At 42.2% G+C, this 15,307-nt stretch overlaps 2 protein-coding genes across 3 annotated transcripts in view; one reads left to right on the top strand and one right to left on the bottom strand.

Annotated features, from left to right (window-relative positions):
• Positions 1–643: 643 nt before the first annotated feature.
• On the bottom strand, positions 644–9,814 carry mrm2 (mitochondrial rRNA methyltransferase 2). Its single transcript, XM_061905271.1, has 2 exons — positions 9,496–9,814; positions 644–1,368 (listed from the first exon to the last, which is right to left on the bottom strand). Exons 1-2 carry the CDS (start codon positions 9,773–9,775, stop codon positions 938–940), a joined length of 711 nt encoding a protein of 236 aa, XP_061761255.1. The 5' UTR covers positions 9,776–9,814; the 3' UTR covers positions 644–937.
• A 3,786-nt stretch (positions 9,815–13,600) lies between these two features.
• Positions 13,601–15,307, top strand: part of nudt1 (nudix (nucleoside diphosphate linked moiety X)-type motif 1) — a 134,627-nt gene continuing 132,920 nt past the window's right edge. The window contains exons 1-2 of one of the 2 annotated variants that reach the window (XM_061905270.1): positions 13,601–13,894; positions 13,970–14,126. In XM_061905270.1, coding sequence (XP_061761254.1) covers positions 13,867–13,894; positions 13,970–14,126 — 185 coding nt within the window. In that variant the 5' untranslated portion in view covers positions 13,601–13,866. The remainder of the gene's footprint in view (positions 13,895–13,969; positions 14,127–15,307) is intronic. The other variant, XM_061905269.1, reaches the window with a different exon arrangement.

Raw genomic sequence — 15,307 nt, 5'->3', positions numbered from 1 at the left:
TAAGGTGAGACTTAAATGCTTCTACTGAGGTAGCATCTCGAACTGTTACCGGGAGGGCGTTCCAGAGTACTGGAGCCCGAACGGAAAACGCTCTATAGCCCGCAGACTTTTTTTGGGCTCTAGGAATCACTAATAAGCCGGAGTCCTTTGAACGCAGATTTCTTGCCGGGACATATGGTACAATACAATCGGCAAGATAGGATGGAGCTAGACCGTGTAGTATTTTATACGTAAGTAGTAAAATGGCGGCTTCACGGTGGCAGAGGGGTTAGTGCGTCTGCCTCACAATACGAAGTTCCTGCAGTCCTGGGTTCAATCCCAGGCTCGGGATCTTTCTGTGTGGAGTTTGCATGTTCTCCCCGTGAATGCGTGGGTTCCCTCCGGGTACTCCGGCTTCCTCCCACTTCCAAAAAACATGCACCTGGGGATAGGTTGATTGGCAACACTAAATGGTCCCTAGTATGTGAATGTGAGTGTGAATGTTGTCTGTCTATCTGTGTTGGCCCTGCGATGAGGTGGCGACTTGTCCAGGGTGTACCCCGCCTTCCGCCCGATTGTAGCTGAGATAGGCGCCAGCCAGCGCCCCCCGCAACCCCAAAGGGAATAAGCGGTAGAAAATGGATGGAAGGATAGTAAAATGTCGTCGTTCAGAGAGGCATATACAGAAAGGCGTTTAATTTGCCAAAATTCACCCATTTAGAGTTCGGAAATCGGTTAAAAAAACATATGTTCTTTTTTCTGCAACATCAAGGTATATATTGACGCTTACATGAGTCTGGTGATAATGTTCTTCCCCTTTAAAAAAAAAGTGGAATGAGGTGAAATCTAATGAGAAAAAGTGACATAAAGCTGCCAGGCAGGCAGTTTTTTTCCCCCCTTTTTGTCTTTATTTTCTATGATTTAAAAAAAAAGACACTGGCAGTGGTATTAAAATCCGCTATCCCTTAACTTTACGGTAGTTCCTGGCGAGGAAATACCTCTCAGCGGAGTCCTTCCGGCTGGCATTAGGCTTCAAACTCTGTACGCTCCCAAACACCAGCGAGAGTTTTTCCTGGAGTCCGCCGGCCAAGGACCCGTCCCAGTACTTGCACAGGAGAGAACCTCCGGGCCGCAGGATCTTCTCGGCCAAGTCCAGGAGAGAAAAGCACAGCGAGACCACCCTCTCGTGGTCCAGGTCCCGGAAGCCGCTGGCGTTGGGGGCCATGTCGCTGAGGAGAAGATGAGCCCGGCCCCCGGGGAGGAGGCGGGGAAGCTTGGCGTGCGTGGCGGGGTCGGCGACGTCGTGGCAGGACAGGAAGTGGGCGCCATCCAGAGCGTGTAAGTTTTGGAGGTCGATGCCGAGGACTGTACCACAGGGGAACTTTGAATCTTCAGTTGAAACAGAATCATTTTTAATACATGTAATATTGTTGTATTTCGCTCAATAATTTCATTATGTTGCATTTGTAGTCATATATGCTTAATAGTAATATGTTCTAAAATAGTTTGCATTGAGAAAAACTGAGATGTTTTGTGCAAGAAAATACATTTTTATTCATGTGCAGTTTGGATCATCATACAGCTTACCTTTTTGCAGGTACCGTATTTCCTTGAATTGCCGCCGGGCATTAGAGATGCGCGGATAGGCAATTATATCATCCGCAACCGCATCACCAAAGTAGTCATCCACCCGCCGTCCACCTGAACCAACATTTTATCAGAACCGCAACCGAGGTCGGCCACCTTTACCACTCAAAGATCTATTCAAACCCGTTTCACAGAGTAATGAAGACAATGGGAGCCGCAAACCTCCTCGCAAATATCCAATGGCGTTCGTCCTGATCACAATAATATGGCCGTGCTGTGAAGCCATTGCCTTCGACACCTTCAACAACATGTACAAACCGATTGTTAGTCCGGCAACATGTGTGCTGCTTCCGCAATCACACGTACACGATTGAAAGGCATACTGGGTGACACAGAGTACACTGATGGTTGTGATATAAACAATTTTAACACTCTTACTAATATGCGCCACGCTGTGAAGCCACACCAAACAAGATTGACAAACACATTTCGGGAGAACATCCTCACAGCAACACAACATAAACGCAACACAACAAATACCCAGAATCCTTTGTATCCTTGACACTCCTTGAATATATTTTACACCCCCGCACCCCCAACCCCGCCCACCTTACCGACGTGGGGGGTGTATAAAATAGTCAGGAAGTGTCATGGATACAAAGGATTCTGGGTATTTGTTGTGTTGCGTTAATGTTGTGTTACTGGGAGGATGTTCTCCCGAAACGTGTTTGTCAATCTTGTTTGGTGTGGCTTCACAGCGTGGCGCATATTACTGAGAGTGTTAAAATTGTTTATATCACAACCATTAGTGTACTCTGTGTCACCCAGTATGCCTTCCAGTCGTGTTCGTGTGTCTGCGTAAGCCACACACAACATGTTGCTGGACTAACAAGCAGATCGTACATGTTGTAGAAGGCGACAAAGCCGATGACTTTATAGCACGCCCTAATACTTATCATCTGGAGAATGTTTGCGTCTCCTATTGTCTTCTTCGCTTTGTGACACGGGTCTTAAATGACTCTTTGAATGGTAAAGGATACCGATCCCAGAACCATGTATACCATCCGCCACCCGCCCAAATCTAATTAAAATCAATTTTTTCGTCATGTCACCCGCCCGACTCCGTGGATGAGACCGCAAACCGTGCATCTCTACCGCGCATCTCTACCGGGCATATAGTCAAACTCGCTTCGCAAAATAATTAGCGCATGCTTAGTATTACCGCCGGGTCAAACTCGTGACGTCACGACACTTCCCCTGTCATCATTTACAAAATGGAGGAGGCTGATTTCAATACCGGTAATTTTAAACCGCATAAAGGAAAGAAGATTAACAGCTATTCAGTAGGATTTAAGGTCCAAGCTATTGAATACCGGTATGCTGAAAAGAACAGTAAGCAGCTATGTTTTAATAATATACCTGTGGAGAGGCGGAGCAGACGCTTCGACAGACAGGCAGAGAACGCTGGAGATAGCGGCGACGGCGAGCGAGCGGAAAAGCGACCTGGACTGAGGCTTTATTGAAAAATAAACAAAGTCAAACTGCTCAAGCCATGTCCTTCCTTGGTGGTCCTGGGAACCCGCAAAACGACCGCTTGAGACCGTCACAATACCGTAGCTGCGTCTGTCAAATATGAGTCATTACATGACTCCCACCTCCTGGTGATAGAGGGCGCTAGTGATCCTTCTTGCGACTACTCGGCTGCAGAAGAAGTGACAACGAGTGACGTGATATGTGCTGGGACGGATATGACGCGGACCTTTTAGGATGTAACACTCCTATGCTGGCTATGTAAACAACCGGGCTGAAATAAAGCATTTTCCAGTCCTAAATACCCAGTGTTTTTTTTTTTTATACAATAACACTTCCTGGTGGCAGCGGTGGGATAAAGAGATCACCCACGGAGCAGAACGAGAGGGGGAGCGATCAGGATAATTCTGTCGTCGTCCGTGAGGAACCGAGCTAACTGATAGCAGCAAACGACCGACCATGAACTGGACCAGCACGAGTAAAATAAAACAATTAAAATAAAACAGTTTAGAGGAAGATCTCCATCGAGACAGAGAGACTTTTAAAACCGAAGAAAGATAAGGAAGACTTCTATAAACAAGTTATCGATGCTTTTGATCAGAAGGAGCTGGCGTGGACTTCATTTATAATTAAAGGTAAGACCATTATAACGTTTTTTTTTTATTAAATGTGCTTTTCATGATGGTATCCTTACATCACACTCAAATTTTTACCGCATGCCTTTGGTAAGCGCAGGAGTGAGAAGAGGTTTTAAATTAATTAGCGCCCCGGCAGGAATTCAAGGAAATACGGTAGTTACCTTATTTATCTTTTCCATCCATTTTCTACCGCTTATTCCCTTTCGGGGTCGCGGGGGGCGCTGGCGCCTATCTCAGCTACAATCGGGCGGAAGGCAGGGTACACCCTGGACAAGTCGCCACCTCATCTTTTATTTTTTTAAATATATAAATAACCCCAACCGTCCATATTTTTTTGTTCCTTATACATTTCCATGATCAGAAAGGAGCAGATGGAAGAATATCATTGTTATATTTACTTGCCCCCTTTTTAAATGTTTTAATTATCATAGATGACTTTATAACTGTTCCCTCCACCAACACCTGAACTCCAACATACTTTTTAATTTTATTTTAAGAATTTTCACAACGACACATCCAATCAAAATCAAAAATTAGTGTGATATCATTCCGGTTGTCTCTTTTTGTAACCGTTTTTTAAATTCAAGGATATTTTTGCAACTTTTTAAGTCTTTGTTTAGAGAATTCCATGCTTTTGTCCGCACTCTTGGATGTTTAAAATGTTTGTGGTTCTGGTCTTCAGACGTGAACACAAATAACTTTTGTAAGTCCTTCGGGAGAACTTTACTTCTAGCTTGGATCATCACTAATAGAGTATGCAATTCTACAATGTCTTTTAGTTTTAATTAGGGCTGGGCGATATGGCCTTTTTTAGTATCTCGATATTTTTAGGCCATATCACGATATATATCTCCATATTTTGCCTTAGCCTTGAATGAACACTTGATGCATATAATCACAGCAGTATGATGATTCTATGTGTCTACATTAAAACATTATTCTTCATACTGCAGAGAAGGAAATCACAACTAAAAGTATATTTATTAAACAGTTATTAAGCAGTGGCACAAACATTCATGTCATTTTTAAAACAAAGTGCTAGATTGTCAGAGACATTTTAAAACAAGCTATTAGTGCACTTTTGTGCATGATGTCACTAAGATGACATATCAAAACAACATCAAATTAAAGTGCACTTTTTATACAGAACACCACTACAATAGCATGGGTGCCTTGTTGGGTCTGCTTCTGTCTCTTGCCTTGTTGGGTCTGCTTCTGTCTCTTGCCTTGTTGGGTCTGCTTCTGTCTCTGGCCATGCTCCCTCCACCCCAGCAGACGATGGCGTGGAACACCGCAGAGGCCACCACAGTGGTTATGTTTATTTTACTTTTTATTCATAGCTAGTATGTAGAAGTATCTGGTTGTATCTGCTGCTTTAATGTCTTTAATGTCCTCTGTGTTCTTTGATGTTTCCCTCTTACACACATGGAAGAGGGATGTGTACTATGGCTATGAGTTGTTTTTGTTTTTTTTCCCTTGGCCTCAGTCTGCACCCCCACTCCAGGGCCTAGGCTAAGACCGATTTTTTAATTTTATTTTAATCTTCTATTTTTTTCTTCCCCCACCCCCCTTGTTTACCTGTATGTCATCTTTTTTGTAAGGGGCGCTGGAAGCCGGCAGACCCGTCAGCGATCCTGTTCTGTCTCCCTGTAATGTTTGTCTGATCTTGAATGGGATTGTGCTGAAAATTGTAATTTTCCTGAAGGAACTCTCCTGACGGAATAAATAAAGTACTATCTTAAAAAAAAAAAAAAAAATCTAAAAAAAACTCTGGCCCGCCGTGTAATTTGACTTGGCCCTTGAGGCAATATCAAATTAACATTAGAGCTGGCCCGCCGCTGTAACACCGCATTCACCGCTAACACTCTTACTTGCCAACCCTCCCGATTTTCCCGGGAGACTCCCGAAGTTCAGTGCCCCTCCCAAAATTCATCCGGGACAACAATATTTGAGTTTGGCTTTAAAGGCACTGCCTTTGGCGTTCTCTTCAACCTGTCTCCACGTCCGCTTTTCCTCCATACAAACGGCCCAGTCACATAATATATGCGGCTTATACACACACACAAGTGAATGCAATGCATACTTGGTCAACAGCCATACAGGTCACACTGAGGGTGGCCGTATAAACAACTTTAACACTGTTACAAATATGCGCCAAACTGTGAACCCACACCAAACAAGAATGACACATTTCGGGAGAACATCCGCACTGTAACACAACAGAACAAATACCCAGAACGCAATGCAGCACTAACTCTTCCGGGACGCTACAATATACACACCCCGCTATCACCAAACCCCGTCCACCTCAACCCCACCGCCGAAAAGAGGCATTCAATTTTTATTTAAATTTTATTTGCTATGCCATTGATATTTTTTAATTATTATTATTATTTGAAACTCGATTTTGCATGTCACTATAAAGTTATATAAGCCTTGCTTGTTCAATATTCAATGAAAAACTTGTTTGGGTCCCTATTAAAAGGTTAATTTGTTCAACCTCGGCCCGCGGCTTTGTTCGGTTTTAAATTTTGGCCCACTCTGTATTTGAGTTTGACACCCCTGGTTTAAAACAAATAAAGTGCACTTTTGTGCATGATGTCACACAAGATATTTCAAGAACTTTCAAATAAAAATGAGCTGCATAATAGAAAAATCAAATAGTGTATGTCCTTCGCTATGTGGTAGGTTCCTGCGGACGTTATCTCCTTTTGTTGTTGACTATTTTTTTCATACAATGTTGATCTGAAAATGACGGAAAAATTAATTCCCAAGAAAAACGGCAGGGGGTCCATCGTCTGGCGGTGGTTTGGCTTCAAGTGGGAATATGTCGAACAGACCGCCGCAATTTGTCAAGTGTGGGGCAAAAGTTTTGCGACAAAAAGTAGCATTACTGCTAATATGTAGCATCATTTGAAAAGTCAAATGCTAGAGAACGAAGAGTGCTTACTCAACATGTCAACATCTCCATTCGGTGCCACACCATCAAAACGCTGAGGCAAACATTTCCAGATCAACACCGTATGAAAAAAATAGTCAACAACAGAAGGAGATAGCGTCCGCAGGAACCTACCACATAGCGAAGGACATACACTATTTGAATTCCTATTATGCAGCTCATTTTTATTTGACAGTTATTAAAATATGTTGTGTGACATCACGCACAAAAGTGCAATTTATTTGTTTTAAACTATTGTAGTTGCGTTCTGTACAAAAAGTTCACTTTAGTGTTGTTTTGATATGCGATCTTAGTGACATCATGCACAAAAGTGCACTCATAGCTTGTTTTAAAATGTCTCTGACAATCTTGCACTTTCTGTTTTGAAATGACATGAATGTTTGTGCCACTGCTTAATAACTGTTTAATAAATACAGTTTTGATCAATTGACTTAGTTGTGATTTCCTTCTCTGCATGAAAGTTTAAAAGTAGCATATATTAATGCAGTATGAAGAAGAATGTTTTAATGTAGACACATAGAATCATCATACTGCTGTGATTATATGTATCAAGTGTTTATTCAAGGCTAAGGCAAAATATGGAGATATGTATCGTGTATCATGATATGGGCTTAAAATATCGAAATATTAATAAAAGGCCATATCGCCCAGCCCTACTTCTATCTTTCTCTTAATACTGAATACCATAAATCTAGTCTTTTCCAAATGTAAAGATAATTTATTTACATCCAACCACAATTTTAGTTTTACCGGTTCCTCGTCATTATCATCGGCTAAGACTTTCAAGTCATCTCCTGAACATTATAAATTTATATCGTCTGCGACTAATACGTACTGTAAAACAGTGGTTCTCAACCTTTTTTCAGTGAACATTTTTTTAATTCAAGTACCCCCTCATCAGAGCAAAGCATTTTTGGTTGGAAAAAAAAAGAGATAAAGAAGTAAAATACAGCACTATGTCATCAATTTTCGTATTTATTAAATTGTATAACAGTGCAAAATATCGCTCATTTGTAGTGGTCTTTCTTGAACTATTTGGAAAAAATATATAAACATAAGTTCATGGTTCTGGCCCGGAAAAGGGTGGAGTGCCATCTCCGGGTTGGGGAGGAGACCCTGCCCCAAGTGGAGGAGTTCAAGTACCTAGGAGTCTTGTTCACGAGTGAGGGAAGAGTGGATGGTGAGATCGACAGGCGGATCGGTGCGGCGTCTTCAGTAATGCGGACGTTGTATCGATCCGTTGTGGTGAAGAAGGAGCTGAGCCGGAAGGCAAAGATCTCAATTTACCGGTCGATCTACGTTCCCATCCTCACCTATGGTCATGAGCTTTGGGTCATGACCGAAAAGATAAGATCACGGGTACAAGCGGCCGAAATGAGTTTGGGGCTCTCCCTTAGAGATAGGGTGAGAAGCTCTGCCATCCGGGAGGAACTCAAAGTAAAGCCGCTGCTCCTCCACATGGAGAGGAGCCAGATGGGGTGTTTCGGGCATCTGGTCAGGATGCCACCCGAACGCCTCCCAAGGGAGGTGTTTAGGGCACGTCCACGCCACGGGGAAGACCCAGGACACGTTGGGAAGACTATGTCTCCCGGCTGGCCTGGGAACGCCTCGGGATCCCCCGGGAAGAGCTAGACGAAGTGGCTGGGGAGAGGGAAGTCTGGGCTTCCCTGCTTAGGCTGCTGCCCCCGCGACCCGACCTCGGATAAGCGGAAGATGATGGATGGATGGATGGATGGACGGTTCTTCGTCATTAACATCGGCTAAGACTTTCAAGTCATCTCCTGAACAGTATAAATTTATATCGTCTGCGAGTAATACGTACTGTAAAACAGTGGTTCTCAATCTTTTTTCAGTGATGTACCCCCTGTGAACATTTTTTTAATTCAAGTACCCCTTAATCAGAGCAAAGCATTTTTGGTTGGAAAAAAAGAGATAAAGAAGTAAAATACAGCACTATGTCATCAATTTTCGTATTTATTAAATTGTATAACAGTGCAAAATATCGCTCATTTGTAGTGGTCTTTCTTGAACTATTTGGAAAAAAAGCTATAAAAATAACAAAAAATGTGTTGAAAAATAAACAAGTGATTCAATTATACATAAAGATTTCTACACATAGAAGTAATCATCCACTTAAAGTGCCCTCGGTTTAGCTCGGTTGGTAGAGTGGCCGTGCCAGCAACTTGAGGGTTGCAGGTTCGATTCCCGCTTCCGCCATCCTAGTCACTGCCGTTGTGTCCTTGGGCAAGACACTTTACCCACCTGCTCCCCAGTGCCACCCACACTGGTTTACATGTAACTTAGATATTGGGTTCCACTATGTAAAGCGCTTTGAGTCACTAGAGAAAAAGCGCTATATAAAATATAATTCACTTCAATTCACTTATTTGGGGATTGTAATAGAGATCCATCTGGGTTCATGAACTTCATTCTAAACATTTCTTCACAAAAAAATAATTGTTTTACATCATTATTTATATATTTTGTCCACAAACAAAAAAATGTAGCTGTCAACACTGAATATTGTATTGTTGGATTTTTTTCTCTCCACAGTTTATGAATTTACATTCATATTATGTTAAAGTATTATTCAATAAATATATTTATAAAGGGTTTTTGAATTGTTGCTATTTTTAGAATATTTAAAAAATAATCTCACGTACCCCTTGGCATACCTTCAAGTACCCCCAGGGGTACGCGTACCCCCATTTGAGAACCGCTGCTGTAAAATTTCCAAAACCTCACAAATATTATTTATATACAAAATAAAAAGTTTGGGTCCTAAAATCAATATTCACCCACCTGTCCCTGCCGCGTTGACCCTATGAACCGCCACCTGGCTCCAGGCGCCGGGCGCAGCACCGCAGTCCACCACGCTGAATCCCGGCTGAAGGAGCCGGAACTTGTCGTCGATCTCCAGCAACTTGAAGGCGCTTCGGCAGCGAAAGTTCTGGGCGTGCGAATCTTTGACGTAGGGGTCGTTCGACTGGCGGACGAGCCACCTTTTTTCCGCGGGGCTTTTCTTCTTCAGGTGCCGCCATGTGAGATGGATCAGTCTTCGCTGGATGGAACTTGTCAACATGCTTTTTGAAGGACGAGAAATGGGATGTGGGATGGAGTGCGCATGCGTGGAAATAGAACTCCCCATTGGCTGAATAGACACCATATAAATAGACGCAGCATTGGCTGCTGTGACGCGAGAAATTCAGCCGCCATCTTGAAGTGGTGATGAGGAGCGGGCGAGCATCCAAAACTGACAGTTGACAGTAGGGGTGTGGGGAAAAAATCGATTCGAATGTGAATCGCGATTCTAACTCGGCCGCCATCTTGAAGTGGTGATGAGGAGCGGGCAAGCAACCAAAACTGACAGTTGACAGTAGGGGTGTGGGGGAAAAAATTGATTCGAATGTGAATCGCGATTCTAACGATTCACATTAGATCATACAAATCCTCTGTCCCCCCCCCCCTCCTCCCTTGTGGAGGGGGTCCGGTCCGATGACCATGGATGAAGTACTGGCTGTCCAGAGTCGAGACCCAGGATGGACCGCTCGCCTGTGTATCGGTTGGGGACATCTCTACGCTGCTGATCCGCCTCCGCTTGGGATGGTTTCCTGTGGACGGGACTCTCGCTGCTGTCCTGGATCCGCTTTGAACTGAGCTCTGGCGGCTGTGTTGGAGCCACTATGGATTGAACTTTCACAGTATCATGTTAGACCCGCTCGACATCCATTGCTTTCGGTCCCCTAGAGGGGGGCGGAGGGGAGGGGGGGGTGCCCACATTTGAGGTCCTCTCCAAGGTTCTCATAGTCATCATTGTCACCGACGTCCCACTGGGTGTGAGTTTTACTTGCCCTTATGTGGTTTCTTCCCAGGATGTCGTAGTCGTAGTGGTTTGTGCAGTCCTTTGAGACATTTGTGATTTAGGGCTATATAAATAAACATTGATTGATTGATTGATTGAATGTTGTGCGATTCAGAATCGATTCTCATTTTCAAAAAAATCGATTTTTTAAAATTATTTTTATTTTTTTTTAATAATTCCAACAAAACAATACACAGCAATACCATAACAATGCAATCCAATTCCAAAACCAAACCTGACGCAGCAACACTCAGAACTGCAATAAACAGAGCAATTGAGAGGAGACACAAACACGACACAGAACAAACCATCCATCCATCCATCCATCCATCTTCTTCCGCTTATCCGAGGTCGGGTCGCGGGGGCAGCAGCCTAAGCAGGGAAGCCCAGACTTCCCTCTCCCCAGCCACTTCGTCTAGCTCTTCCCGGGGTATCTCGAGGCGTTCCCAGGCCAGCCGGGAGACATAGTCTTAGCCGGGAGACATACTCTAGTCACAGAACAAACCAAAAGTAGTGAAACAAAAATGAATATTATCAACAACAGTATCAATATTAGTTATAATTTCAGCATAGCAGTGATTAAAAATCCCTCATTGACATTATAATTAGACATTTATAAAAATAAAAAAAAGAACAATAGTGTCACGGTGGCTTACACTTGCATGGCATCTCATAAGCTTGACAACACACTGTGTCCAATGTTTTCACAAAGATCAAATAAGTCGTATTTTTGGTTCGTTTAATAGTTAAAACAAATGTACATTATTGCAATCAGTTGATAAAACATTGTCCTTTACAATTATAAAAGCTTTTTTAAAATATCTACTACTCTGCTAGCATGTCAGCAGACTGGGGTAGATCCTAGTGAAATCCTATGTATTGAATTAATACAGAATCGTTTTGAATCGGAAAAATATCGTTTTTGAATCGAGAATCGCGTTGAATCGAAAAAAATCGATATATTATCGAATCGTGACCCCAATAATCGATATTGAATCGAATTGTGGGACACCCAAAGATTCGTAGATGTTGCGATCCGCTACTTGGATCACCACATATTATTGTTTATAATTCCAGTTGTTTTATCACTCCGTCGTTCTACCCCCTTACTTCCTGTTTAGTCTGTCACCATGGTTGCTCATTGATCCCACCTGCTAATCACGGTTTCTGCACACCTGTCACTTTTGACTACTTCCCTATTTAAGCCCATCCCTTTTCATTATTCTTTCTGGGTTCATAATTTGCTTTCACGCAACGAGTTACGCCTGCGCTCTGTCAAGTATATTCTCGCTAACTTTTCACGCTAAGGCATTTGTTCATTCAAGCTCTCATGCTGTATGTTTTTTTTAAACTCTTTTATGTGCCTAGGTGCCTGTTTAGTTCTCATTGTTGTATATCCTAGCTTTTATGCAAGCGTCTTTGGTTTGCCTTTTATTAGCACCAGTTTTTTGTTTCATAGATCCTTTTCGTTAAAAAAATTGTTTATGTCTTACCTTTGCTGTGTTCACTTGTTGACGCATCCACGAGGGAATCAAACCCGGCACCACGATGCCCACCAGTCCTTACAGCAGACCTAATATTTATATTATTCATATATATATATATATATATATATATATATATATATATATATACTATATATATATATATATATATATATATACATATATATATATATATATATATATACAGCGTGGCGCAGTGGGGGAGTGGCCGTGCGCAACCCGAGGGTCCCTGGTTCAATCCCCACCTAGAAACCAACCTCGTCACGTCCGTTGTGTCCTGAGCAAGACACTTCACCCTTGCTCCTGATGGGTGCTGGTTGGCGCCTTGCATGGCAGCTCCCTCCATCAGTGTGTGAATGTGTGTGTGAATGGGTAAATGTGGAAGTAGTGTCAAAGCGCTTTCAATCAATCAATCAATGTTTATTTATATAGCCCCAAATCACAAATGTCTCAAAGGACTGCACAAATCATTACGACTACAACATCCTCGGAAGAACCCACAAAAGGGCAAGGAAAACTCACACCCAGTGGGCAGGGAGAACTCACATCCAGTGGGACGCCAGTGACAATGCTGACTATGAGAAACCTTGGAGAGGACCTCAGATATGGGCAACCCCCCCCCCTCTAGGGGACCGAAAGCAATGGATGTCGAGCGGGTCCAACATGATACCGTGAAAGTTCAATCCATAGTGGCTCCAACACAGCCGCGAGAGTTCAGTTCAAAACGGATCCAAGACAGCAGCGAGAGTCCCGTCCACAGGAGACCATCTCAAGCGGAGGCGGATCAGCAGCGTAGAGATGTCCCCAACCGATACAGGCAAGCGGTCCATCCTGGGTCTCGACTCTGGACAGCCAGTACTTCATTCATGGTCATCAGACCGGACCCCCTCCACAAGGGAGGGGGGGACATAGGAGAAAGAAAAGAAGCGGCAGATCAACTAGTCTAAAAAGGAGGTCTATTTGAGTACCTTGAAGGTAGAAAAGCGCTATACAAGTACAACCCATTCATCATTTATTTATATATATATATATATATATATATATATATATATATACATATATATATATATATATCAATCAATCAATCAATGTTTACTTATATAGCCCTAAATCACTAGTGTCTCAAAGGGCTGCACAAACCACCACGACATCCTCATATATATATATATATATATGTATATATACATATATATGTATATATACATATATATATATATATATATATATATATATATATATATATATATATATATATATACATAATATTATTTATTATTATTATTGTCTATTGTGAGCGAACTCTGGTGCTGAATTTCCCCCAGGGATCAATTACGTACTTTCTATTCTGTTCTATTCTATTCTATTGCTCCTGCCATATGAATTGTACTAAGTGGAGCGGATCACCACTCCAAGATGGCGTCCCTGCGTCTCGTCAGCGCCAATAGACAGTAGCGCTCGATGACTATGATTGGCTGGAGCATAAATAAGGCGGTCCGTGCGTCACATGTATTCCTCCCATCGCAACACATTTACGCATTTTTTGTTTCTCACGTGAGCTTTACTATTAATTTTCTTAACACCACAATCATATTTGTTCATCCCATGCGTTTTTATATTCATATAAAAACAGTATCAATATATTGAACGAGTCCATGTTCATCTCAGGTGTAGTAAATCTGTGTTTAACCGTTGTTTCTAGAGGGTCCTATTTCAGAGTGGCACGTCACAAACCAGAATGCGGAAACGCGTGATTTTTGAATGACTCATGTTATTTCCTCACGTGAACTTACTAAATAATTAGTTTTTATGACTTCGACGGATATTAACATAACAGGTAATAATCCTACATTTGACTAAAAAATATATTTGTTATTGTCGTTCCAATGTAACTTCCATTTTTGTGAGACAGATAGGATGCGGAGTTCCAAGCTGTTGACCCCGGTAATGGTGGTCCAGCCTGGCAGAGTCCTGCTGGGCATGAAGAAGCGAGGATTCGGGGCTGGCAGGTGGAACGGTTTTGGGGGCAAAGTTCAAGATGGAGAAACTATTGAGGAAGCAGCAAGGAGGTAAGTTAATTTATTTATTTTTTTATGATGAATTTAGAACTATGTATGGTGATGTTTGTTCAAGCTTTTCTTTAATTAACTAACTGAAGTAACTAGGAAAATATGGAAACAAATCATTCATTATGGAACTACTAAATTACTAGTTTGTAAACCGCTAATAAGAAATTCTAGTTGGCAAAAAGGAACTAAAATACAGTATTTCCTTGAATTTTAATTAATTTAAAAACCTCTTCTCACTCCTGCGCTTATCATGCGGTAAAAGTAAGCATGCGCTAATTATTTTAAAACCTCTTCTCACTCCGGCACTTACCAAAGGCATGTAGTAAAAATTTGAGTGTGATGTAAGCTTGGACCTTAAAGCCCGACTGAAACCCACTACTACCGACCACGCAGTCTGATAGTTTATATATCAATGATGAAATATCAACATTGCAACACATGCCAATACGTCCTTTTTAGTTAACCAAATTGCAATTTTAAATTTCCCTCGAGTTTTTTGTTGAAAATGTCGCGGAATGATGACGTGTCAGGAAATATTAGCTCAGCACCAGTTACGGCTAAGAGTTGTCTGCTTGAATGGCATAATTACACAGTTTTTTGGACATCTGTGTTGCTGAATCTTTTGCAATTTGTTCATTTAATAATGGAGACTATAAAGAACAATGCTGTTGGTGGAAAGCGGTGGATTGCAGCTGTCTTTAGCACCGAGACACAGTCGGTGTTTCTTTGTTTGTTGTGTGAGGTTTAACACAGAGCGGTCAAGCGAACATGTTTCTCTACATCAACCAGCATGTTTTTGGATGGGGAAAGTGTGACATATCTTACCGGAGACATCATTGGATTATTCGTCGTCCTGCAGCAGCTGTTTAAAAGGCAGCTGTGAGCTTGGCTCCTCGGCTTCTCTCTGAGACACTGAGTGTTCACCGCAGCCATCCGACCTCGAGGTACGTCTTTACAATCTTTCAAATCTCACTAAAACACTATTAAAACAATAAGCAGATAAGGGATCTTCCAGAATTATCCTAGTAAATGTGTCTAATTACATTTGAAATGCTCACACTGCCGCCCCCGGAGCAGTCCTTTTTTTTTTCTAGTCCTTCACTGTCAATATCTTGATTTCACAAATCTTTCATCCTCGCTCAAATTAATGGGGAAATTGTCGCTTGTTCAGTCCGAATTTG

This window comes from Nerophis ophidion, linkage group LG07 (assembly GCF_033978795.1).
Source record: "Nerophis ophidion isolate RoL-2023_Sa linkage group LG07, RoL_Noph_v1.0, whole genome shotgun sequence".
Classification (NCBI taxonomy): Eukaryota; Metazoa; Chordata; class Actinopteri; order Syngnathiformes; family Syngnathidae; genus Nerophis; species Nerophis ophidion.
This window is presented reverse-complemented; position numbering and strand designations above follow the sequence as displayed.

Excerpts from the sequence above, each read along its gene's own strand:
- mrm2 (XM_061905271.1), bottom strand. The coding sequence starts at position 9,775 with ATGTTGACAAGTTCCATCCAGCGAAGACTGATCCATCTCACATGGCGG. Across the intron at positions 1,369-9,495 it reads GGTCAACGCGGCAGGGACAG|ATTCAAAGTTCCCCTGTGGT; the intron begins GTGGGTGAATAT and ends TTTCAACTGAAG.